The following is a 27,750-nucleotide window of genomic DNA, read 5'->3' as shown; positions in this document are numbered from 1 at the left end:
ATCAGCAGAAAGCAGAGAAAGGACACAGCCTGTCATGATCTAGTCCCCAAGAGTGCTGCAGCAGCTGAGGGGAATCTGCTGGAAAAACTTTGGTTCTGGCATCCTGTGGACGGCCGGGTGAGTGTGTGTCACTAACCTGAGAAAGAGATGGCAGAAAGCATGACCAGTAAAGTTGTATGTTGTTTGTGACCTTACAGGATCAAAATCAAGTGACATAAGTGACTGATATGACTGGTGACTAGAGATGAGCAAATTTTGTGCTGGTAGCGAGGGTCCAATAAGGTGGAGAGCCAGAAGTCATCCCACTGCCAAATGGTCAATGCGCAAGCAAGTGTGCATGCATTGTGCCATTTGTGCAAGTGACTCAGAGGGACTCCCTGCCTCCATCTCCACTGCACACTGCCAAGGTGTGTCTGGGTCCTCTGTCTCGCCTTCCCCATAACCCTTTAGCTCTTCTAGCGGCTCCTGCTCCTCCTCTCCTGTCAGATGACTATAAAAACCACCAATCTCACAAAACCTAAACTGTTCTCCCCTGTGCCCCTCCTCCTCCAGTTCAGCCCCCACAGGGCTAATGTGGCCATGAGGTGTTCTGTCTCCATTGCCCTGACCAGCCATTGTTTCCAACATGTGTTGTAGTAAATGAAGCAGTCGAATGACGTTGTTCATCCTGTAATCCTGGCGACTGACTAATAATGTGGCTTCCTCAAAGGGCCTGAGCAAACGGCAGGTGTCACGTTTGAGCTGCCACTGGTTGACATTGAAGTTACACAGGGGAGTCCCCCTATCCGCATGGATCATCAGGAAATCGGTGATGGCTTTTCTCTGTTCATATAGTCGGGCCAACATATGGAGGGTGGAATTCCAATGCGTGGACTATGTTGACTATGTTGGGTGAGATTGTTCTGACACTGCAGCTCAAGGATGGTGTGCTTTGCGATGTACAAGTGGCTAAAGTGAATGCAAAGTTTCCTTCCCATTGTTAGGATATCTTGCAGATGGGGAGAACACTCCAGGAATCGCTTGACAACGTGTGAACTTTGAACACGTGTGCCATGCAGGGCGCATGCCTCAGGCCTCCTTGTCGTAGAGCAGACAAGATGTTCTTCCCATTGACAGTCATCATGGTTCCCATTTCCAGTTTTCATGGAGTAAGCCATGCTCCGATTTCTTTATGAATTACTTTTAGCAGTTCCTCCTATGTGAAGGCAAACAATGGGAAGAACAGGGTGACACCGCCGTTAACTGCACACATGGTATGCTGAAGGGCCACTGAGACTTGTCCATGCAGCGAAAGCGAAGACATGGGGGAGGATGAGGAGGCGGAGTCACACACTGTCACAGGACCAACGGCCTGAGAGCATGGAGGTAGAAGCAGCGTGACCTGTCCAAGTTGCTGTTGTGGCTGTGCAGGAACCACATTCACCCTGTGGGCCGTAAAGGACATGTATTGTCCCTGATCGTAGTTACAGCTCCACATGTCGGCGCTGCCGTGCACTTTGGTACACACCGACAGGCTCAAGGAATGGCCCACCTTCTGTTCCGCAAAATTGTGCAGGGCTGGTACTGCCTTCTTCGCAAAGAAATTATGGCTTGGGACTCTCCACCTTGGCTCGGCACAAGCCATCGGTTCTCTGAAAGGTGCAGAGTCTGCCACTTGAAAAGGGAGGGACTGCAGCACCAGTAACTTGGACAGGAGCACATTCAGCTTCTGCGCTGTTGGATGAGTGGGCCCATACTGTTGTCGATGGATTGCTGGCGGAATGACTGACTCGAAGTAGGAGGAGCAGGATAATCTGGAGTGGCAGAAGATGGGTATGACACACAGTTCCCTTTGTCCGGGGTGGTGGAGCCTTGGCTGGATGAAACAGGGAGCGGCATGCCACTGGGTGATGCAGCAGGCTTTATTCTGATGCTGCATATGTTGACGCAGGGCCGTGGTGCCAACATTGGGACCCTGACCACACTTCACCTTCTGACGACATATCCTGCATGTGGCAAGGTAAACATCTTCTGGATGCTTGATGAAAAACTGCCACACCGAGTAGCCAATTTTCCCGCACCGATTGACTACTACTGCCGCCGACTCCAGGAACCCCTGTTTCGCTACCTCCCGGGATGGTGGGCTGCCGCAAGCAGCTGGTTCCCCCCCACCCCCCCCCCCCGACACGTTCGGCTCCAGATTTTTCACTTCTGCCACCATACTGACTGCCAACCGTGCTACCGCCTTGCTGGCTCAGCTGCTGCCTCACGGGCAACCTGCAACCCTCTTTTCCTGATGATGATGATGATGAAGCCCCTTCCAAGTGTGATCGGCTTCATCATCATCCAGTAGTGTCTGCATGTCACTGATGTCCTCCTTGGGTTCCTAAACAGTGTCTGCTTCAGTAGCCTGAACGCTCGCACCACCTCCCACGCCACTCTTCTCATCACTACTTGCCTGCCTAGCGGAGGAAGCGGCAGATGTCTCCTCCCCTTCTTGGCTGGGCAGTAGCTGCTGACTGTCCTCTATTAGATCGTCCTCACTAAATAGTGGAGCTGAACCCACAGTATAAGATACTTCTTTAGGAGCGGGAACAGCATAATACAGAGGCAATGGGAGGACAGGGACTGCTCCCGGGCCATGCCAACTGAGGGTTGTGTCTGAGGAACCCACCGACTGTTGACTGGAGGTGTCAGATGTAACTTTTGATGAAGTGGATGACCGTGTTAACCAATCGATGACGGCAGATGGGTTGCCGATCTCTTGCTGCAACTCCTGCTGCCACTTGCCCCTAGTCTGCTGCGACATCTGCCTGATGAATTTAGGCCTCTGCCACTCCTCTGTGCACGTCCTGGCACTTCTCTGCCTGACATACTTAGTGCGTATATGAGGGGAGGACAATATGCTCCAGTAAGCTTAAAACAATATTTGTCTACAACACCAGCAGGTGTCTACTTTTGGCTGGCCTTTCACAGTATCTAGACCCTTAAGACTTTAACAGGAACAAAATGATACACCACTTAGATGTACGCACAGGTTACACTTAATAGAGGACAATACGCTTTTAGTGCTCTGCTTGCCCTAACTGGCTGGCTACTATTAGCTTTTCTGTTGTTGTACACACCAGTGCTGCAGCACAGTCGCTGTGTACTACACCCAAAATTGCACTCTCTCTCCCTCAGTCTCACTCCCTTCCCTATCAGTGCTTCTAGGCTGGATTTAGGCTTGAGGTGAATCGCTGCTGTAAAAAAGCTTTTCTGTGCAACACACACTGCTCTCTGTCCCTCTCTCTCTCTGTAATAGAACGCTGATGTGACTGGCCACAAGATGGCTGTCGATTATATAGGGCTGTGACATCACAGGGGTGACCCACCGACCCTTGTTCCTGCCTTCCCAGGATTCCTTGCTCCATGTCCTCACATGTGGATCCGCCATTTTAGTTGCCCTGGAGCCTGGACCGCAGTAAATAGAGTTTAATGAAGCGATTCGTGCGTAACGAATTCAGATTTGTCAGATTCGATTCGCTCATCCCTACTGGTGACATCACATGTCATGAGGGTCCTTGCATAACTGACTTCACTTCACATCAATGTCATCACATCCTTAGTGACATCACATAAATATTGTGACAAGATGATGATGTGATCTGCAACCAAATGTTTTTACAGCCCTTGATGAAGAATAAACGTGACACAATTGATGCAAGAACCCTAGAGAAAGCTCCTTGTTCCATTTAACAATCCAATATAGTCTCATGATTGGAACAGTCTGAATCATCAGGTCAATCCATATGAACATAGATTTTCTGTACTATCGATCTCCCCCCCCCCATACAGAATGCATAGCAATGCTGGCGGAGAATCTCTTTACATCCAGGGTAGACGGAGGATATTTGTCCTTTTGTTGCATCCTATGTATTATATATGCACAGGCAGTGTTGGACATTCACGTCTGTAGAAATTGGGCGTTTTGATCTAAAGGGATTTATTTTTAGCTTCTGTCTCCAGGGATTGCAAAGGCTCCGTGCAGTAGACATGTTTCTTTAATACACAGCGATATTGTAGTATTATTAAAAGTTCATAGAGAATACAATTATGACTTGGATCTACTAAAGAGCACAACCATATAACGTGGCACCTGGAGATATCTATGGCCCTTACTGGCCAGCACAACCCTAGACATGTGTCGCACTCCACCAGATGCCATATTACTAAATTATTCTCTCCTAGAAGCACTGCTTTTTTAATGCACCATATGGTGGCACACATTTTAGAAGCAGTAGAAACCTATGTTACTAGAAAGGTTGGTCATTGTAGTCCTTGGCTGTACTGCATGTAGCCTATGTTCCCACCAGAGTCTCTCTGATCACTGCTCTGCCTCCTTACAGCTCTCGGTGGTGGAACTCTACCAGTGCATGACTAGGGGATATTATAGCTGCTATGATCCGCACCAACTACCCCCCTCCCATACTATTCTTTTACCCACCTCCAATTCCCCTTCCCCAATAAGGACTGATACAAAGGTGAAAAACTACCACAGCAGCCCAATTTATTAACAAATCAATTAAAACATTGTAACAATGATAATAATAATTTGCATGAACATCATACATAAAACAAGGAAAACAACTATCCCTGAGTAACATTAGAGCAGGAGAAGGACCTGAAGGCACTGCTTTACGAACCAAAGGGGCCTGCTACTTACTCCTTGCCATAGATCACCTGACCCAGGAGCACCAATTATGCAGCCCAAAACCTTCCCTGGGCCCCATGCCCACCGTGACTTTACCGCGATTGTTGGGAACCGCTCCCAGCCTACCTCCATACTCTGATCCAAAACCTCCCTGTTGTCCACTACAGATCCCGTTCCTGACCAAGCCACAACGGCAAGAAGTGACCCACTTACTTCTGACCGTTCCTGCACAATGACGCTGCCCTCTTAACAGCCTCCCTTCATTTCAGAGTCCACAAGTCCATCCCCAGCTCATTTAAGTGCACCCCGTCCGAAGCCAAGAACACAGTTGCCCCCGCCTCTAAATCCCTATGGCGCACTACAAGCCCCCCATTCCTCACCACACATTTGCTGACCACCTTGTTGACTTTAATCCGGGGCCTTATTCAAAGCCACCACTTCCTCCTAGCCACGATCTCCGACCACACAATAATCACCCCAGGAAAGGAAGACCACAGGCGTAACAGATCTCGACCCAACTTGTGTGACATATGAATGGCCGACAATCCAAACCGGACGAACATAAATCTTAAAGTGCTACAACTCCCATCTACCAATGCGCTTTATCGCCTCTGGCCCCAACCCCCACCGAGCCGCTTCCATGGCTGCCTCAATGCATCCGGCAAGCCCCTCGCCTTAAACCCAAAAGCCAGGGCCGCCATCCGACGCCAAATCCTGACAGAGAAACCCCTTCGCAAAAAGCCCTCCCGACCTAAAACAAAAGAGCCTCCCCATCCGCAGGAGCGCCCATAAGAGCCAATTGACCAACCAACCTCTCCCAATCCGCCCACCAGCAACTATAGGACCCCCAGATAGCCCCTTGAAACTGGTCCCACTGCAACCAAGAGAGAGCATCAGCGACTGAGTTAGCAACCCCAGGCACATGTAAAGCGACCAGATGTGAATTAAGCTCCAAACCCTGAAGCACTAAATGACGAAGTAAACTAACCACCGGCGGTGAGCTCACCGTCTGACTGTTAATGGCCTTAACCACCCCCATGTTGTTACAATGGAAACAAATTTTCCGGAACAGCTCCCCCCACACCTCCATGGCCACCACAATCGGAAAAAGCTCCAGCAGAGCCAAATTCTGAGTAAATCCCTGCTCCCGCCACTCAATCAGCCACTGCCCCATGCACCACTGACCCTGCAAATACACACCAAAACCACAGCCACCCGCAGCATCAGTGAAATGCTCCGGGTCGCTACTTGAGACCGACCAGTCCATCACCACCGACCGTCTGTTATATTGGCTAAAAAATTCCATCTTTACGCCCAAATCAGCAAGCAACCCCGCCGACAACCGAACATAATGAGTCGACCTGGCAACACTCGCAGTAGCTGCGGCCAAAACCCTCCCCATGGGCATGATCCAAGAAGCAAAATTGAGATGGCTCAGCAGAGACTGAACCTCCTGTAACTGCAACTTGCACGCCCAACACGCCTGCGCCACCGCCTCCCACAACTCACCAAGCTTGTTTTCGAGTAGCCGGCACTCCATGGCCAGGGTATCAATTATGATCTCCAAAAACATAACTGTTGTGGCCGGCCCCTCCGTCTTTTCCACCGCCAATGGGATGTGAACCAATGCAACACCCGCTCCATCACTTGCAGCAACACAGCACAGAACCGGGACCCTGCCGGGCCCAAAAAGAGGAAGTCATCCAGGTAGTGCAACACAGAGTCCACTTGAGACTCCCACCGCACAACCCACCAGCAGCAGCCCCCCCCCCCCCCCTTAGGCTGAGCTTGTAGCTGCCGGCTCCCAGCCACATCAGTAATAGAGGCTCCAGTCCCAGGCCTCTCCAGGGCAGCCGAGGACTGCCCCCTGACTGCTGGGGGGGCGGGACCAGCAGAGTCAAGTTGTGCTCCATGCTGCTGGCCTCCGGCTCCAGAGGAGGCCGCAGCACCAGAACTCCCAGCAGCCCGGATGTCCTCCGAGCCGGTCGCAGACCACCCCCCTGACATGGGGGCGGGTACAGTCGAGGCATGCCGCGCTGAACTCCACCAGGCCTGCTCCCGGTCACCGTCCTCGAGAGGGGAGCAGGCCGCAGATGTGGTAGGCTCCTCCTGCTGCCCGAGAGCTGCTTCACCCCCCCAGTCGGCCCCTCGGCACCACCGCAGCCACGGGGTCAGCAGACGACCTCCCAGACCTCTCCACCCCCGACCCGCCAGCAGAGGGGGCTCGGGAAGCCTCAGAAGGACTCACGCGTCAATGCCGGGAGCATGGGGAAGACTCCGGCAAGAGTGCCGGCCGCTGGACCCCCCCGGGAGCGCTGCAGGAGGGGAAAGAGAGGACAGCTGCTCCTCCAGCCACCGGGAACCACGCCGACTATGGTCCTTAACTCTGCCCCCCCAGCCTTTTAACCCCCACTTAACCCCTCCCTGACACGTGATTAACTCCACACCTTAACCTTAACCCCTGTCATACCTGCATAATCCCCCCTGTCATGTGCCCCTCCGGTCCTATACTAGAGCTTCCTGTCTTACCTGTAGGCCTACAGCTGCTTCAAAGCCACAGCTCTTAAATCAGTCAGTCACTGCTCCTGGGTCATAAATCACTTTTATCTTTACCTCATTCAGCCTACTCTAAATGACACTTTGGAGCAGGGCTTTGTATGGGTCTCATCTATTCAAGGGCGAATATTTGGGTGGGCTGCAGCTGTTATGGGTGGGTGCGACATACACACATACTGCATTTGTCTGATGTTTGTGCTATACCATGGTTTACTGTTTTGTAATGTTATACATGGTTGCTTTCCTTTATGCAATATGGTAGTTGCAAGCTTTGTCAGTGTTATTAATCACTCCATTGCTTCCAATGGGACCCCACATCCATACCCTGGAAGAGGTAACTAGGGTAAGGGACCATAGGGATATAGCTGGATACCCCAAAACCTTATTACATATCTTTGATGCAGCAGAGCCATCTAGTGGCCACAGCAAATAACATAGAGAATTTAAGGGAAACTATCATCAGTATCACCCACACTAGCCTGTAGGTACAAGGTGATAGCGCGGATGAAACTGATGACAGATTTTCTTTAATAATCAAGTGCAAATTTTTTTTTCAAATATATACATGAGTGGCCTTTTTTTTAAGGAAACGTTGGTGTTTTCCCTCCCATAGACTGCAAAAAAAAAAAAATGCCATTTGGATTTCAAATTGGCGTTTGTTTGTTGTTTTTCTAGCGTTTTTATCGCTCTCAAATTCTTCAATAGAAATCCTTGAGTCAGATGAGGAGTCACCTGAAGGAATCACACGACTTGATAAAAAAAAATGTTGGGGATAAAACGTCAAGAGAAAAAATGCCTATAGTAAACCCGCTATTTAAAAAATTCAATTAATTAATTAATTAATTAATTAATAATAGAAATAAACGCAACAAAAACCGGGCAGAAAAAAACAGACAGTTGTCCATAGCAACCAATCAGATCACTACTACAAGCCTCTGCAGAATGAAAGCAGCAATCTCATTGGTTGCTATGAGCAACTGTCCACTCTTCCTCTACACCGGTTTTAGTAAATCTCCCACACCAAGAGGCTTCTGCATTGGAATTTCAAAACCGAATTTCTCCATTTGCAAAAATACGTGTTGTAGCCTCAGGGGGCTCTGCCTCTAAGGAGTTAGGCCTCATTTACCAGTGGGATATCCGTCTGGAAATGATGCAGGGCAGATGTTGTTACCCTTGTATTCGTGGGCGTGGTTTAGCCTATAACCACCCAAAGGTATAACGCTGAATCCTGGGCTTGGCACGGGGGGCAATAAAGACGCCAAGTGGTGGACAGTAGCTTTACTCAGGGCCAGATTAAGGATGCCTGGAAAATGGAGAACTTCATTATGTGCAGTATAGTTTCCCCACATTAGGTGCAGTATAGTTCCCCCACATTAGGTTCAGTATAGTCCCCCACATTAGGTGCAGTATAGTTCCCCCACATTAGGTGCAGTATAGTTCCCCCACATTAGGTGCAGTATAATTTCCCCACATTAGGTGCAGTACAGTTCCCCCACATAAGGTGCAGTACAGTTCCCCCACATTAGGTGCAGTACAGTTCCCCTACATTAGGTGCAGTAGAGTTCCCCCCCATTAGGTGCAGTATAGTTCCCCCCATTAGGTGCAGTATAGTTCCCCCACATTAGGTGCAGTATAGTTCCCCCCCATTAGGTGCAGTATAGTTCCCCGCCCATTAGGTGCAGTATAGTTCCTCCACATTAGGTGCAGTACAGTTCCCCCCCATTAGGTGCAGTATAGTTCCCCCCCATTAGGTGCAGTATAGTTCCTCCACATTAGGTGCAGTATAGTTCCCCCACATTAGGTGCAGTACAGTTCCCCCACATTAGGTGCAGTACAGTTCCCCCACAGACATACAGCCTTCAGCCATATACAGTGTATGGCTGGAGGCTGTATGCCTGTTTCTTGCCCGACTTGTGTTCCGACCCCCGATCCGGGGTCACGATCTACTGCTATGGCCTATGGGCCATAGCAGTAGGTCCGGGGACCGGAGGTCGGAACACTGAAGATGATGTGCTGGTGCTGAATACTTACCATGCGCGCGCTTCCTCCTCACTGCTCCACTCTTCTCCTATGGGCGCACGCAGGGACTATGGGATACAGGGATTTTCCGAATGTGACGGGGGCCCCATGCAGACATGGGGCCCGGAGCGGGTGCTCCATGAGCGCCAATGAGGATCTGGCCCTTTACTGAGGGTAGACAGATGGTAAAGTCTATGCAGTTCAGCCAGGGCCCAAGGAGGTGACCAGTGACGCAGAGACCTTAAGGGCTTGCTGGGACTTGTAGTAGGATTGGACAATTGAATGCAGACCACGTTGACTGGACAGATGACAGGGACTGACTTGACTCATAAAGCTGTGACTTTAACTTACTTGACTTGATGGTGGCTGCAGGACTGGACTTTGAGGTCTCCAACACTCTGGACACACACACTAGACAAGACTGCACTGGACCTCAGCAGGAAGAGAGAGAGAAGCTCCACCCAGGGCTTTTATAAGGGAGACTAGCAGGGAGCCCATAGGTCACCCCTGGGATCAACTGGTCACTGGTACCTCCTCGGTAACAATCACATGACATATCACATGGTATAACTCTTAAAGCAACATTACATTTTATAACATTTTACGTGGTAAAACATATTTACAATGGGGGGCCTTGGGAACACTGAAGGAAGCCGCCTGACAGGACAGCAGGAAAACAGGGTAACACCTCCCGTACTGGGCCACCACATGACCTTACTCTAAGGGTATGTTCAGCGTATTTTACAGTATCCTGCGCATATTTGATGCGCAGGATTTGAAGCTGCAGAGTTAAGTGGAAACTAAATGACTGAACACAAATCTGGATCTATATCTATACACCCTGCACATCAAATATGCGCAGGATACTGTACGTGTGAATACACCCTAAATAGGGTGTAAATACATTTTGACTTCTGCATTATAGGAGTCGGCCATGTCTTGTTGGGGGATGTGGCGCTGTACTCCATGGATTTAATGATTATTGGTGTTGTAATAATATTAGGACATAAGACGTCTTATGAGACACAGGCTTTCCTCCCACAAGGTGAAGGTCAGTGCTGAGGCATCTAGCACCTCCGTATGTGACAGGAGACATGGCCGCCAGCCGCCAGCGATGATGGAATGAAGTTCAGGACGCTCTGACAAGGACACCAGAAAGACGGCGGCGGTGACATGCGTCATGTAGACTCTTATTCTGGGGGAGATTTATCAAAACCTGTTCAGAGGTAACGTTGCTGAGTTGCCCATAGCAACCAATCAGATCGCTGCTTTCACTTTTGACAAGGCCTCTGTAAAATGAAAGAAGCCATCTGATTGGTTGCTATGGGCAACTCAGCAACTTTTCCTCTGGACAGGTTTTGATAAATCTCCCCCAATGTGTATTATAACCTACAACCCCAACATAAATGTCTCACAGCTGAAGGTTTGTTACAATGTATCCAAAATGTAAGAGTGAAGGTAAAATGTATCAGCCTGGAGTAGTGTTTCCCAACCAGGGTGCCTCCAGCTGTTGCAAAACTACAACTCCCAGCATGCCCGGACAGCCGAAGGCTGTCCGGGCATGCTGGGAGTTGTAGTTTTGCAACAGCTGGTTGGGAAACACTGGCCTGGAGTCTTTTTATTTTCCAGCGATATGTCTAGATCGGTGTTTCCCAGATTTCCAAAAACAGAGCTAGTTCCTTCCAAAAACAGCGCCACACTTGTGCTCATGTTGTGTGCGGTATTACAGTTTGATTCCATTCACTTCAATGGGACTGAGCTGCAATTCCACACACAACCTGAGGACAAGAGTGGTGCTGTTTTTTTTTTTTTTTTTAAAGAAATCAGCTCTAATACCAGATGATACTTTTATATTTTAGATATTTTATAATTTTTTTAATAAAAAATTGTGACAACACATTTAAATGTCCGGGCATGCTGGGAGTTGTAGTTTTGCAACAGCTGGTTGAGAAACACTGGCCTTTAGTCTTTTTTTATTTTTCAGCGATATGCCCAGATCTGTGTTTCCCAATAAGGGGGGGGCCCAGATTTCCAAAAACAGAGCTAGTTCCTTCCGAAAACAGCGCCACACTTGTGCTCAGGTTGTATGCGGTATTACAGTTTGATTCCATTCACTTCCGGGCATGCTGGGAGTTGTAGTTTTGCAACAGCTGGTTGGGAAACACTGGCCTGGAGTCTTTTTATTTTTCAGCGATATGTCTAGATCGGTGTTTCCCAATAAAGGGGGCCCAGATTTCCAAAAACAGAGCTAGTTTCTTCCAAAACAGCGCCACACTTGTGCTCATTACAACTTGGTTCCATTCACTTCAATGGGACTGAGCTGCTATTCCACACACAACCTGAGAACAAGAGTGGTGCTGTTTTTTTTTTTTAAAGAAATCAGCTCTAATACCAGATGATACTTTTATATATATATATTTTTTTAAATAAAAAATAGTGACAACACATTTAAATGTCCGGGCATGCTGGGAGTTGTAGTTTTGCTAAATTCGGAGGTCCACAGTTTGGAGACCACTGTTATATAGAGTTCTTTGTGAGATGCTTTAGCTTATTAAAGAGATAAACACACTGTCTGAAAAGTTAATAGGTTTTTGGACAGCAATGATTTGGGGAGAACCGAGGTCGCTTTAATGGTTCGGCGTCGGTAGCGCCCGCAGTTATGTGTTGTGTGTTCGCAGCAATTACGGTACGGTCGCCCAGGGACTGGAGCTGAAATGAAGTTACTGACACCTGCTTGCTCTGAAGCTAAAGGTTATTAAATAGACCTTGACTGAGCGGAGGAATCACACTCTCCGGGGGCCACCGGGCCGCTGATGCTGACACTTCTCTTATAAGGAATAATTCAAGATATTTTTAACCTTTTTTTTTTTTTTTGGGGGGGGGGGGGGGGGGTGACTATGGTGCCAGGGACTACCTACAGAACAGAAGAGGTTGGCTAGAGCATGAGACGAACTACAGTGGTAGATTTAATGAAACATTTTTGGAATTTATTTCATCCTACAAACACAGTGAGAGAAAGTGACGCGTTTCAGGTGAAGTGTACACCCTTAATGGTGTTAACATCCATGGACGCACAGTAAGATAGGAAGTGATGCGTTTCAGGTGAAGTGTGCACTCTTAATCATACCAACATGTATAGACAAATGATAAGAGAGAAAGTGACACGTTTTAGGTGAAGTGTACACCCTGGATCTTGCTAACATCTATAGATACAAGGTAAGACAGGAAGTGACACGTTTCAGGTGAAGTGTGCACCCTTAATTGCACTAACATCCATAGACGCACAGTAAGATAGGACATAACGCGTTTCAGGTGAAGTGTACATTCTTAATGATACTGTCATCCAATGAACAACAGTGGTAAATTACATAAACATTTGGGGAGCTTATTTCATCATATATACACGGTGAGAGAAAGTGACGCGTTTCAGTTGAAGTGTACACTCTTAATGATACTTTAATGTTACTATCATCCATAGACACGCGGTAAGACAGAAAGTGACACGTTTCAGGTGAAATATGCACCCTAAATCGTACGAACATGTATAAACAAATGAGAAGAGAAGAAGTGACGCATTTCAGGTAAAGTTTACACCCTTAATAGTACTAACATCTATAGACACAAGGTAAGACAGGTAGTGACACGTTTCAGGTCAAGTGTACACCCTTAATTGTACTAACATACATAGACGCACAGTAAGACAGGAAGAGACACGTTTCAGGAGAAGCGTACACCCCTAATAGTACTAACATCCATAGACATGGGGTAAAAGAGAAAGTAACACGTTTTAAGGAAATGGTACTAACGTCCATAGACACATGGTAGGACAGGAAGTTGATATGTTTTAGGTTAAGTATACACCCTTAATCGTGCTAACATATATAGGAAGTGACATGTTTCAGGTAAAGTGCATACCCTTTACTGTATTAGCATGTATAGGTATATGGTAAGAGTAAAAGTGACGCGTTTCAGGGGTAGTGTACACCTTAAATCATACTAACATCCATAGACACATGGTAAGACAGGAAGTGAAGTGACATGTTCTCAGGTTAAGTGTACCCCCTTAATCGTACTAACATCCATAGACACACAGTAAAACAGGAAGTGGTGTGTTTCCTGTGAAGTGCGCACCCTCAATCCTATATAAATCCATACATCATATGGAAAGCAAGTGACACGTTTCGGGAGAAGTCTACATCCTTAATGGTAGTATTATCCATAGACACATGATAAGACAGGAAGTGATGTATTTCCGGTGAAGTGTACACCCTTAATTGTACTTACATCCTCATACACATAGTAAGAGAGAATGTGACGGGCACCAGGGGAGGAGTACATCCTTAATCGTACAATATCCATAGACACAAGGTAAGACAGGAAGTGGCACATTTTAGATTAAGACTAGGTTCACACTGTGGAATTTCTGGGCAGAATTTCTGCCGGAGATCGAGCTGGCGGCACTAGGACCGCACGGACTACAATGCCGTCCCCATAGATAGCAATGCATTTCTGAGCAGATCTCCCAAAAGATCCACCCAGAAATGCATTGCAGTCTATGGGGGCAGCAATGCAGTCTGCTCGGTCCTAGCGCCGCCGGCTCGATCTCAGGCAGAAATTCTGCCCAGAAATTCCACAGTGTGAACCCAGCCTAAGGGTATGTTCACACTGAGGAATTGGAGAGGAATTTCCACGAGTAATTCTGCTCACTTTTTCCTCTCCAAATCATTCAGCAGTGAAATCCCCCATAGAGTTGTGCAGAATTTCTGCCCCTCAGTTCACACTGAGGAATTTCCTCAAGCAGAATTCTGACGAGGAAGTATGTTCCGCTTGAAGAAAGAACTTGTTCTTTCTTTCAGGCGGAATCAGCATCGTTCTCCCATAGAGATCACTGTTATATATATTTTTTCAGTCAGAAGCATTTCCACGCGGGATTCGCGCGGAATTGGCATGGAATTCGCGCGGAATTTCCGCATGAAAAAAAATAAAATAATTTATGTATAGAAATACTTGATACTCCTCCTCCACATGAAACCTGCATTTCCGTGCGGAATTCCGTGCGGAAATCCATGCAAATTCCACGCGGAAATCCGTGCGAATTCCGTGCCAATTCCGCGTGAAATCGAGACTAATTCTGAGCGGGAAAAAAACTGTGTTTTGGGGCGTGATTTCTGCCCCAATTCCTCAGTGTGAACATACCCTAACATCCATAGACACACAGTAAGACAGGACATGATGCGTTTCCGGTGAAGTGTACACTCCTAATCGTATGAACATCCATCCATGCAAGAAAGGAAGTGACGCATTTCAGGTGAAGTGTACACCCTTGATCATACTTACATCTATAGACATGCCGTAAGACAGTAAGTGATGCGTTTCTGGGGAAGGGTACACCCTTAATGGGACTAAGGGTCTATTCACACTGGCAGAATTTCAGCCTCAAATGGAACCACAATAGACTTGTAATGGGATTCCACACTTCTGAATTTCCGCATGCGGAATTTCCACACCAATTCCACACAAAATTCACACAAGCCAGAAACCACCCAAGGAAGCAGAATTGCTGCGGAAATTCCGCCCCACGTAAATAGACCCTAACATCCATAAACTCACGGTTAGACAGGGCGTGACGGGTTTCAGGTGAATCGTATACCCTTAATCATACTAACATCAGATACAACTCTGTTAAAGCAAGGGTCACATGATCAGCTAGAGAACACCTGAATGGAAAATGTGTTAACCCCTTAACAGACACAATATGTTAAACAATTATATTTATATTTATTTATTTCGTGTTTATTCGACACAGAACATTACAGTTTTATTGTGTTACGGGTTAACATTTTTTTTCAATCAGGTGTATCCTAATGGATCATGTGACCTTTACTTAAACAGAGTTGTATATGCTCCTGTACAGTAAGCAGCAATGCGGTATGCATCGCCGCTTACCCAGCAAATGGGTACATTGCCCTAGGCTAGTGTTTTTCAAACTGTTTACCTCCAGCTGTTGCAAAACTACAACTCCCAGCATGCCCGGACAGCCAAAGGCTGTCCGGGCATGCTGGGAGTTGTAGATTTGCAACAGCTGGAGGCACACGGTAGTAGTTCTGCTGTATGCATCCTCTCCATAACCAGAGCTGAAGCCTACAGATGGTATGGAGTCCTATCATATCACCGGTACCATGCAGAAGCCTCTAGAGCACAATAACCTTCAGAGAACACTGGGTTAATAAAACATAAATTCATAGATCTTGCAGATCACGCTTTGGCGTTTGCATCGCTGCTGTGGGCCGTTACTACGGAAACAAAATGACAAGGTGTATACGAAATATTAGAGTGTTCAAATAGACTCTAACATGAGTGGCATCTCGGTCTGATACAGTAACTAATCTACAACTGCTGTAATAACAGGAGATACATCCCGCCTGCAGCAAATGTCATACCGCCCCCTGCAGGGCCGGGGCGCCACCACATGCTACAAGCTGGACATTAGATTAGGCAAAAAAAACTGTATCAAGACTGGAAACACACAGGACATTTTTATGGGGAAAAAAATACGCCCCCAAAAAATGCCTTTCCACATGGTGTTTTAGGGTCAGAGACTATACAGCCTGATGGAAGTTTATAGGGAACTATGAAAATTTGTAATTTTTAACTCTTCAATGGTGCTTTGAGGCTCAGACTATACAGCCTGATGGAAGTTTATAGGGAAATATGAAATTTTGCCATTTTGAACTCTTCAATGGTGCTTTGAGGCTCAGTGGGGTTTTTTCCTCCCATAGACTTCTATAGGGGAAATTAAAAAAAAAACGCCATGTGTGCACGTTTGTTGTGTGTGTGCGTAGCTTAAAGGATTTTGTAGATTATCTGCAATTTTCTGGTTTAATTCCCTTCTATTTTAAGGACCCCTTGTATAGTATAGTATTTTTCACCAGTTTTCCCCTCTGCAGGATCCATCTCTTTATTTTCAGTTGTTCCTGAGTTAGTGAGTGTAGACTAGCCACTGTGATGTCTCCCCTAAACTGCACACATAGAAAAGGGGATCCTGCTCCCCTAGATCTGTATGCCACATCTACGGAAGCAGCATGAAGGACATTATAGAGCATCACTAAGCAGTGTACACCGAGGTTTACATTGGTGTTGTGCTCTGTCCCGTTCAGGGCCCGTTCGCCTTTTTTCTTTTTTGTGCCGAACGGACCCTGAATGACTTGGAGTACAACAGACACTGCTGGGTCACGATGGGTCCCACTGACTTTGAATGGGGTACATCTGGTTTCCGTTCGGTGTCTGTTGTATCATAGGAGTTGAGCAGAGGAATCTGTGCTAAGGCTTCCTAATGTGGGGAATCTGTGCTGTGCTACCTAATGTGGGGAAATTGTGCTAAGGCTACCTAATGTGGGGAATCTGTGCTGTGCTACCTAATGTGGGGAAATTGTGCTAAGGCTACCTAATGTGGGGAATCTGTGCTAAGGCTACCTAATGTGGGGAATCTGTGCTAAGGCTACCTAATGTGGGGAATCTGTGCTAAGGCTACCTAATGTGGAGAATCTGTGCTGTGCTACCTAATGTGGGGAAATTGTGCTAAGGCTACCTAATGTGGGGAATCTGTGCTGTGCTACCTAATGTGGGGAATCTGTGCTAAGGCTACCTAATGTGGGGAAATTGTGCTAAGGCTACCTAATGTGGGGAATCTGTGCTGTGCTACCTAATGTGGGGAATCTGTGCTAAGGCTACCTAATGTGGAGAATCTGTGCTGTGCTACCTAATGTGGGGAAATTGTGCTAAGGCTACCTAATGTGGGGAATCTGTGCTGTGCTACCTAATGTGGGGAAATTGTGCTAAGGCTACCTAATGTGGGGAATCTGTGCTAAGGCTACCTAATGTGGGGAATCTGTGCTAAGGCTACCTAATGTGGGGAATCTGTGCTAAGGCTACCTAATGTGGGGAATCTGTGCTAAGGCTACCTAATGTGGGGAATCTGTGCTAAGGCTACCTAATGTGGGGAATCTGTGCTAAGGCTACCTAATGTGGGGAATCTGTGCTAAGGCTACCTAATGTGGGGAAATTGTGCTGTGCTACCTAATGTGGGGAAATTGTGCTAAGGCTACCTAATGTGGGGAATCTGTGCTAAGGCTACCTAATGTGGGGAATCTGTGCTAAGGCTACCTAATGTGGGGAATCTGTGCTAAGGCTACCCAATGTGGGGAATCTGTGCTAAGACTACCTAATGTGGGGAAATTGTGCTGCGCTAACTAATGTGGGGAAATTGTGCTAAGGCTACCTAATGTGGGGAATCTGTGCTAAGGCTACCTAATGTGGGGAATCTGTGCTAAGGCTACCTAATGTGGGGAATCTGTGCTAAGGCTACCTAATGTGGAGAATCTGTGCTGTGCTACCTAATGTGGGGAAATTGTGCTAAGGCTACCTAATGTGGGGAATCTGTGCTAAGGCTACCTAATGTGGGGAATCTGTGCTAAGGCTACCTAATGTGGGGAATCTGTGCTGCTCTACCTAATGTGGGGAAATTGTGCTAAGGCTACCTAATGTGGGGAATCTGTGCTAAGGCTACCTAATGTGGGGAATCTGTGCCAAGGCTACCTAATGTGGGGAAACTGTGCTGCATTACATAATGTGGGGAAACTGTGCTGCGCTAATGTGGGGAAACGCTCACCCATCTGCCATGTCATGAACTGCACATACAGTAAATAACAATTACATGCATGAATAAGAACATTTATGATTTCATCCTCTGGTATAAAAGTTATTGTATTAACATCCACTGTGCCCGGCAAAATTTCCTAATCCCGCGCCCTTTTTGTGTTAGTGTCTATTTGTCGCCATGGAAACACATGAGCGCTATCTCCCGCAGCTGCTGTACAGTGTTATAACAATATCTTTTCCCCCGGGCTCAGTCATCACAGAAATGCTCCATTTGTCCTATAAAATCATGCGTGGCATATTAGAGAGAACTGCGCAGCAGAGATGAGCGTGTGTGCCAACAAGAGGCTTTTTATAGCAATAGGCACAATTCACACAGTGCAGTGGCTCGCTATACGATGCATTCCAGGAGGGAAGCCATATTTTATTCATAAGCACTGAAGAGAAGATCGGGGTAGAATCATAGATGAAGCAGAGACGATTTGGCTATTTAGGAATTTTAAAGCCGAGATCCTTTTAATTAACCCTTAGAGCAGTGTTTTGTCTCCCCTTTTTGCAAAACTACAACTCTCAGCATGCCTGGACAGCCTTAGGCAGAATAGTTAGTGCAGGGGATGGGATATGAGGATGGAATATTAGGACAGGATATGAGAACGAGATATGAGAACGAGATATGAGTTTTGGAAATGAGTTCGGGATATGAGCAGGGACGTGCAGAGACATTTGGGGGGGGGGGGGGGGGGCAGGGGGTGAACAAAAAAAAAAACCCTGGGAGCAAACTACAACCACTATTATGTAGAAATTAAAAATTGCCCTGGGGGCAACATGGAGGTATAACAACTATTATACAACTGTATTCTGTAGGAACTACATGGTGGTATATGCTAGAGCTATATGACAGTATTATGTAGTATGACATGTAGTTCCCACATATTACAGTATTGTAGTTCCCACATAATCATTTTTTCCCACTTATTACTGATTTTATAGTTCTCACATAATACCGCCATATAGTTCTTACACAATACTTACCAATTGTTCCCACAAAATACTGCCACCTAATTTCCTAAGAAAATTGTCACATAGTTCCCATATAATGCTGGCAAGTAGTTTCCACATGATACTGCTATGGTCCCCCCCCCATAATCCTATTATGTATTTCCCATACATACTGTAATACTGTTTAGTATAGTGTATAGTTCTCATATAATACTGACATGTAGTTCCTACATAATAATGTCATACAGTTCTCACGTAATACTGCAATATTGTTCCTATACAATTCTCACATAAGGTTCCCACAGAATACAGTCATGTAATTCTCAAATAATACTGACATACAGCTGCCACATAATATTGTTCCCATATGATACTGACATGTAGTTCCTACATAATAATGTCATACAGTTCTCATGTAAAACTGCCATATAGTTCCCATACAATTCTCACACAACTTCTTACGTCATACATTACTGATCTAAAGGCAGTGAAGTCTACTGTTCACGCAACTACTAGCATCATCAATCAGAATTGTCAGGTTACTGGAGATAGCATTATTAAAAATCTGAAATTTTGTGGGTTTGAATTTGCTAGGAAAAATTATTCTAATCCTGCAGTGCCATCTGGTGGCAAATGTAGATATAGCAGCCCAAAATCTGCTGTTAAAGGGGTACTCCACTGAAAAAAAAAGGTTTAAATCAACTGGTGCCAGAAAGTTAAACAGATTTGTAAATTACTTTTATTAAAAAATCTTAATCCTTCCAGTACTGATCAGCTGCTGTATGCTCCACAGGAAGTTCTTTTCTTTTTGAATTTCTTTTCTGTCCATAGTAGGAACAAATCCCCGTAGCAAACCTATCCTCTTCTGGACAGTTCCTGACATGGACAGAGGTGTCAGTAGAGAGCACTGTGGTCAGACAGAAAGTAAATTCAAAAAGAAAACAACTTCCTGTGGATCATCTAATAAGTAGTGGAAGGATTAAGATTTTTTAATAGAAGTCATTTACAAATCTGTTTAACTTTCTGGCACCAGTTGATTTAAATTAAAAATGTTTTCCAGCGGAGAACCCCTTTCAATACTTTCTTTGCTGTCCTGTGTGAAAGCAGTGTTTTTTTTTTACCTGCCATTCTGTGGCATTGAGATACAGTGATCCCTCAACTTACAATGGCCTCAACATACAATAGTTTCAGCATACAATGGTCTTTTCTGGACCATTGTAACTTGAAACCAGACTCAACATACAATGTACAGACAGTTAAGATCTGTGAGACGTGTCAATGGCCGGAAGAACCGACCAATCAGAATGGACATTTACACCTGTACTACTGAAGTGCATGCACTGACTGTCTGGTAGCGCCTCCTACAGTACAGGGAGGTATTACAAGTTCTGTACTCTTTACCTGGGCCAGGGTTAGCTGCTCCTTTGGACACAAGGTAAGGGCGGCTACATTTTGCGTGTACTGTATAGGACCCTGAAGAAGCTCCTGTCCTCTATATAGACCAGTCTTTCCCAACCAGGGTGCCTCCAGCTGTTGCAAAACTACAACTCCCAGCATGCCTGGACAGCCTTTGGCTGTCCAGGCATGCTGGAAGTTGTAGTTTTGCAACAGCTGGAGGCACCCTGGATGGGAAACATTGACATACACAGTGATTTTAAGCTTCCAGCAGCTCTTTCTTACTTTTATATGTAAGGATTTGCTTTATCTCTATTAGTTATCTACTTATTTTTCTTTACTCCTGGCTTTTTCCTATTTTTGGATGACATTTTGGTGGCTTCAGAACCAATTACCAGTTTCCATAGAGTTATGGTCTCAACATACAATGGTTTCAACATACAATGGCCGTCCTGGAACCAATTAATATTGTAACTTGAGGGACCACTGTATAGACAAAAGAACAAGCTCAGCTCTGCTTCATTGTGAACAAAAAAGGCACAAAATGATACAGAAATAATGGCTAGATAGAAGACTGAAATGTACAAAAAAAAGAGAAAATATATAAATAAATAAATATAAATAATTATCTGGGGATTAAAGTATAAACTAGTAACTAAAGCCCCAATGTATCAGCTAGAGATGAGCGAACTTACAGTAAATTCGATTCGTCACAAACTTCTCGGCTCGGCAGTTGATGACTTATCCTGCATAAATTAGTTCAGCTTTCAGGTGCTCCCGTGGGCTGGAAAAGGTGGACACAGTCCTAGGAGACTCTCACCTAGGACTGTATCCACCTTTTCCAGCCCACCGGAGCACCGGAAAGCTGAACTAATTTATGCAGGAAAAGTCAACAACTGCCGAGCCGAGAAGTTTGTGACGAATCGAATTTACTGTAAGTTCGCTCATCTCTAATTCTTACAGACTGTAGATTGTGAACTTAGGAGTCAGGTTAATGATGATTCTGGTCGCTGTCCCTTCATAGAATGTTACATTTGCAGATATACTTTTGTAGAAATCAATCTTTATTGCTATGGCACATGAACGTGAATGTCCTTGCAGATATGTTCAGGTTTTTACAACTCTCTAATGCACTGGCTTAACCCCTTAAGGACCATCCCGCTATCAGGCCCCCTCCCGTAGGCTTGCATTGAGGGGCAGAGCGTGACATCACACGGGGGCAGGGGCGTGACGTCACACGCCGCCGGCCCTGTAGTCGCCGGTAATCAGTCCCGGAGTGAAGACGCTCCGGGGACTGATTACAAACGGGGTGCTGCGTGCATGATCACGGGGGTCCCCAGCGGCAGGACTCCCGCAATCAGGCATCTTATCCTCTATCCTTTGGATAGGGGATAAGATGTCTAAGCACCGGAGTACCCCTTTAAGGACCAGGCCAATTTCATTTTTGCATTTTCGTTTTTTCCTCCTCGCCTTCTAAAATCCATAACTCTTTTATATTTCCCTCTACAGACCCATATAAGGGCTTGTTTTTTTGCATGACCAATTGTACTCTGTAATGAAGCCTCTCATTTTACCATAAAATGTACGGCGAACCCCCCTAAAAAAAAAATTAGGGAGAAAATTTAAATGAAAACCACAATTTTGCACATTTTGGAGGGTTTTGTTTTCACACTATACACTTTACAGTAAAAATTATATGTGTTCTTTATTCTGTGGGTCAATACGATTAAAATGATACCCATGGCTAGATACTTTTATATTTTTGTACCGCTTAAGAAAAATCTAAAACTTTTTGTACAAAATCAGTAATCTAAAATCACCCTACTTTGACCACCTATAACTTTTCCATTTTTCCATATATAGGGCGGTATGAGGGCTCATTTTTTGCGCTGTCATCTGTACTTTTTATCGATACCACATTTGCTATATAAAACTTTTCGATCATTTTTTATAAATTTTTTTTTAAATAAAATGTGACAAAAAAAGCTGCATTTTTGGAGTTTTTAAATTTTTTACATTTACGCCATTCACCGTACGGGATAATTAACATTATATTGTGATAGTACGGACATTTGCGCATGCGGCGATACCAAATATGTTTATAAAAAAAATTATGCTTTTTGGGGGTAAAATGGGGAAAAACTGACAATTTTCATTTTTATTGGGGGAGGGGGATTTTTCTCTTTTTTGAACTTTTTATTTTTACATTTTACAACTTTTATTTTACACTTTTTATGTCCCCATAAGGGACTATCTATAGCAATCCTTTGATTTCTAATACTGTTCAGTGCTATGCATAGGACATAGCACTGATCAGTATTATCAGTGATCTTCTGCTCTGGTCTGCTCGATCGCAGACCAGAGCAGAAGACCCCGGGAGACGAGCGGAGCCAGGTGAGGGGACCTCCAGCCGCCATGCTGGATGATCGGATCCCCGCGGCTGCGCTGCGGGCGATCCGATCATTCATTCAAAGTACCGCACTGCCGCAGATGCCGTGATCTGTATTGATCACGGCATCTGAGGGGTTAATGGCGGACATCCACACGATCGCGGATGTCGGCCATTACGGGCGGGTCCCCGGCTGCTACTAGAAGCCGGAACCTGCTGTGTATGACGCGAGCACCGTTCCGATCATACACAGGGCGTAAATGTATGTCCTGGTGCAGGAAGTCCCGCCAAACCAGGACGTATATTTACGTCCGTGGTCGTTAAGGGGTTAAAGGGGTACTCCGGCCCCAAGACATCTTATCCCCTATCCAAAGGATAGGGGATAAGATGTCTGATCGCGGGGGTCCCGCCGCTGGGGACCCTGAAATCTAGCATGCAGCACCCACCTGTAAGCACTGCAGGAAGCGCTGGAGGCTCTCAGTGTTATGTGTCCCGACCACGGGGACAGAATATCGTGACGTCACGACTCCGCCCCTGTGTGACATCATGTCCCGCCCCCTCCATGCAAGTCTATGGGAGGGGGCATGACGGCCATAACACTGAGAGCCTCCAGCGCTTCCTTCAGTGCTTACAGGTGGGTGCTGCGACCAGCAGTAGGCTGGACCAGCAGTAGGCAACCTTCTGATTGCACTGTGCGGTGCCCAAAATGTTTTCGCAGTCGCTTGGTGTGCCAGTAATATGGGTGTGGCTTATTATGGGTGGGTTTATTGTAGGTTAGGTTTGTGGGGGGTCACCTTACAGTGAGGACAATACAGATGGAAGGGTTTGCCCACATCAGTCATTAATGTTTCTTGTGGCGTCGGCTCACGGTGTGGTGTTGGTGGAAATACTTGATCATTTCGTGATGCCAGGGCACCGTTATCCTATACACAGTCTGAGATTGGAGACAGCTTATCCTGGGCCAGACACGGGGAGTAAAGGAATACACTGACGTCAGGTTACGGATAACTGTCTTTACTGTGCTGGTGCAGATGGTAATACACATACAGCTGGCCTTGGTGTGAGAGAGTGTAGCGTAACCCCTTGGGAGCCCTGTTGCCTTGCTGAGACTTATGGTGCTTACACCAATCAGATTAATACTGACTTGAGACTGAAGATTAAATCCTGGTTGATAGGGTCCTGTCAAGGTACTGAAGAACGTTCCGCAGAGGCATGAATTTCCTCCTTGCGAGTAATCCTTGCAGGATGACCAGTTGAGAGATTAGATTTGAAGTAGGCCTCTCCTCAGAGCACACAACACACAGCACACCTGAGCCAAGCTGCTGCTCAGGAGCCTTGTTGGATCTAGACTGAACAATGTCCAGCACTAGACTCAACTGACTAACTCCTCCCCTGTACCTCACTATGTAGGGGGGGGGGGCATTTGGGGTTCTCATTGGCAGGCAGGGTTCACTGCTTACAATTTGAGGCACAGTAACAGGAAAACATATGTACATTCAAGAATAACAAAATTAATTTAGCAAATATATATTATTTGTCATTATCATTCTCACCTAATTAATACAACTGTAGCATTCTAGTGGGCCCAACACCTTGTGCTGCCGAGACAATCCAAAACCAGGGGACAGCTTCTGGTGCTAGGACACCACATTTTTGTTCATCACAGATGAATGAGACCCCACCATAATACAGACCCCGGAATCAGACCCACCCATAATACACACCGCAGAATCAGACCCCACCATAATACAGACCCCAGAATGAGACCCCACCATGATACAGACCCCAGAATGAGACCCCACCATAATACAGACCCCAGAATGAGACCCCACCATAATACAGACCCCAGAATGAGACCCCACCATAATACAGACCCCAGAATGAGACCCCACCATAATACAGACCCCAGAATAAGACCCCACCATAATACAGACCCCAGAATCAGACCCCACCATAATACAGACCCCAGAATCACCACCCACCATAATACAGACCCATGAATCAGACCCCACCATAATACAAACCCCAGAATCAGACCCCACCATAATACAGACCCCAGAATCACCACCCACCATAATACAGACCTCAGAATCACCACCCACCATAATACAAACCCCAGAATCAGACCCCACCATAATACAGACCCCAGAATCACCAGCCACCATAATACAAACCCCAGAATAAGACCCCGCGATAATACAGACCCCAGAATCAGCCCCGCCCCCCATAATACAGACCCCAGAATCACCACCCACCATAATACAGACCCCAGAATCACTACCCACCATAATACAGACCCCAGAATCACCACCCACCATAATACAGACCCCAGAATCAGACCCCAGCATAATTCATTCCCCAGAATCACCACCCACCATAATTCATACCCCAGAATCACCACCCACCATAAAACAGACCCCAGAATCACTACCCACCATAATACAGATCCCAGAATCACCACCCACCATAATACAGACCCCCAGAATCACCACCCACCATAATACAGACCCCAGAATCACCACCCACCATAATACAGACCCCAGAATGAGACCCCACCATAATACAGACCCCAGAATCACCACCCACCATAATACAGACACCCAGAATCACCACCCACCATAATACAGACCCCAGAATGAGACCCCACCATAATACAGACCCCAGAATCACCACCCACCATAATACAGACCCCATAATCACCACCCACCATAATACAGACCTCAGAATCACCACCCACCATAATACAGACCCCAGAATCAGACTCCACCATAATACAGACCCCAGAATCACCACCCACCATAATACGGACCCCAGAATCACCACCCACCATAATACGGACCCCAGAATCACCACCCACCATAATACAGACCCTAGAATCACCACCCACCATAATACAGACCCCAAAATCAGACTCCACCATAATACAGACCCCAGAATCACCACCCACCATAATACAGACCCCAGAATCACCACCCACCATAATACAGACCCCAGAATCACCACCCACCATAATACAGACCCCAGAATCACCACCCACCATAATACAGACCTCAGAATCACCACCCACCATAATACAGACCACAAAATCAGACTCCACCATAATACAGACCCCAGAATCACCACCCACCATAATACAGACCCCAGAATCACCACCCACCATAATACAGACCCCAGAATCACCACCTGCCATAATACAGATCCCAGAATCACCACCCACCATAATACAGACCCCAGAATCACCCCCCCCACCATAATACAGACCCCAGAATCACCACCCACCATAATACAGACCCCAGAATCACCACCCACCATAATACAGACCCCAGAATCACCACCCACCATAATACAGACCCCAGAATCAGACCCCACCATAATTCATACCCCAGAATCACCACCCACCATAATACAGACCCTAGAATCACTACCCACCATAATACAGATCCCAGAATCACCACCCACCATAATACAGACCCCCAGAATCACCACCCACCATAATACAGACCCCAGAATTACCACCCACCATAATACAGACCCCAAAATCAGACTCCACCATAATACAGACCCCAGAATCACCACCCACCATAATACAGACCCCAGAATCACCACCCACCATAATACAGACCCCAGAATCACCACCCACCATAATACAGACCCCAGAATCACCCCCCCCCACCATAATACAGACCCCAGAAGCACCACCCACCATAATACAGACCCCAGAATCACCACCCACCATAATACAGACCCCAGAATCACCACCCACCATAATACAGACCCCAGAATCAGACACCAACATAATACAGACACCAGAATCACCACCCACCATAATACAGACCCCAGAATGAGACCCCAAAATAATACAGACCCCAGAATCACCACCCACCATAATACAGACCCCAGAATCAGACCCCACCATAATACAGACCCCAGAATCAGACCCCACCCTAATACAGACCCCAGAATCACCACCCACCATAATACAGACCCCAGAATCAGACCCCACCATAATTCATACCCCAGAATCACCACCCACCATAATACAGACCCTAGAATCACTACCCACCATAATACAGATCCCAGAATCACCACCCACCATAATACAGAGCCCCAGAATCACCACCCACCATAATACAGACCCCAGAATTACCACCCACCATAATACAGACCCCAGAATGAGACTCCACCATAATACAGACCCCAGAATCACCACCCACCATAATACAGACCCCAAAATCAGACTCCACCATAATACAGACCCCAGAATCACTACCCACCATAATACAGACCCCAAAATCAGACTCCACCATAATACAGACCCCCAGAATCACCACCCACCATAATACAGACCCCAGAATCACCACCCACCATAATACAGACCCCAAAATCAGACTCCACCATAATACAGACCCCAGAATCACCACCCACCATAATTCATACCCCAGAATCACCACCCACCATAATACAGACCCCAGAATCACTACCCACCATAATACAGACACCCAGAATCACCACCCACCATAATACAGACCCCAGAATGAGACCCCACCATAATAAAGACCCCAGAATCACTACCCACCATAATACAGATCCCAGAATCACCACCCACCATAATACAGACCCCCAGAATCACCACCCACCATAATACAGACCCCAGAATCACCACCCACCATAATACAGACCCCAGAATGAGACCCCACCATAATACAGACCCCAGAATCACCACCCACCATAATACAGACCCCAGAATCACTACCCACCATAATACAGACACCCAGAATCACCACCCACCATAATACAGACTCCAGAATGAGACCCCACCATAATACAGACCCCAGAATCACCACCCACCATAATACAGACCCCAGAATCACCACCTGCCATAATACAGACCACAGAATCACCACCCACCATAATACAGACCCCAGAATCACCCTCCACCATAATACTGACCCCAGAATCACCACCCACCATAATACAGACCCCAGAATCAGCACCCACTATAATACAGACCCCAGAATCACCACCCACCATAATACAGACCCCAGAATTAGACCCCACCATAATA

At 46.4% G+C, this 27,750-nt stretch overlaps 1 protein-coding gene across 3 annotated transcripts in view; it reads left to right on the top strand.

The window, feature by feature from the left end:
- KCNIP2 (potassium voltage-gated channel interacting protein 2) overlaps positions 1–27,750 on the top strand; it is a 530,818-nt gene that overhangs the window by 199,545 nt on the left and 303,523 nt on the right. Inside the window, exon 1 of one of the 3 annotated variants that reach the window (XM_056530660.1) lies at positions 11,930–11,998. The exons of the other annotated variants lie outside the window; for them this stretch is intronic. Within the exon in view, the coding sequence (XP_056386635.1) occupies positions 11,962–11,998 (37 nt within the window). The 5' untranslated portion in view covers positions 11,930–11,961. Of the gene's footprint in view, positions 1–11,929; positions 11,999–27,750 lie in introns of those variants that run through there. 3 annotated transcript variants of the gene reach the window in all.

The sequence above is a fragment of the Hyla sarda genome, chromosome 7, assembly GCF_029499605.1.
Source record: "Hyla sarda isolate aHylSar1 chromosome 7, aHylSar1.hap1, whole genome shotgun sequence".
Taxonomy (NCBI): Eukaryota; Metazoa; Chordata; class Amphibia; order Anura; family Hylidae; genus Hyla; species Hyla sarda.
Note: the sequence above shows the minus strand (reverse complement) of the source record. Positions and strands in the feature narration are given on the sequence as shown.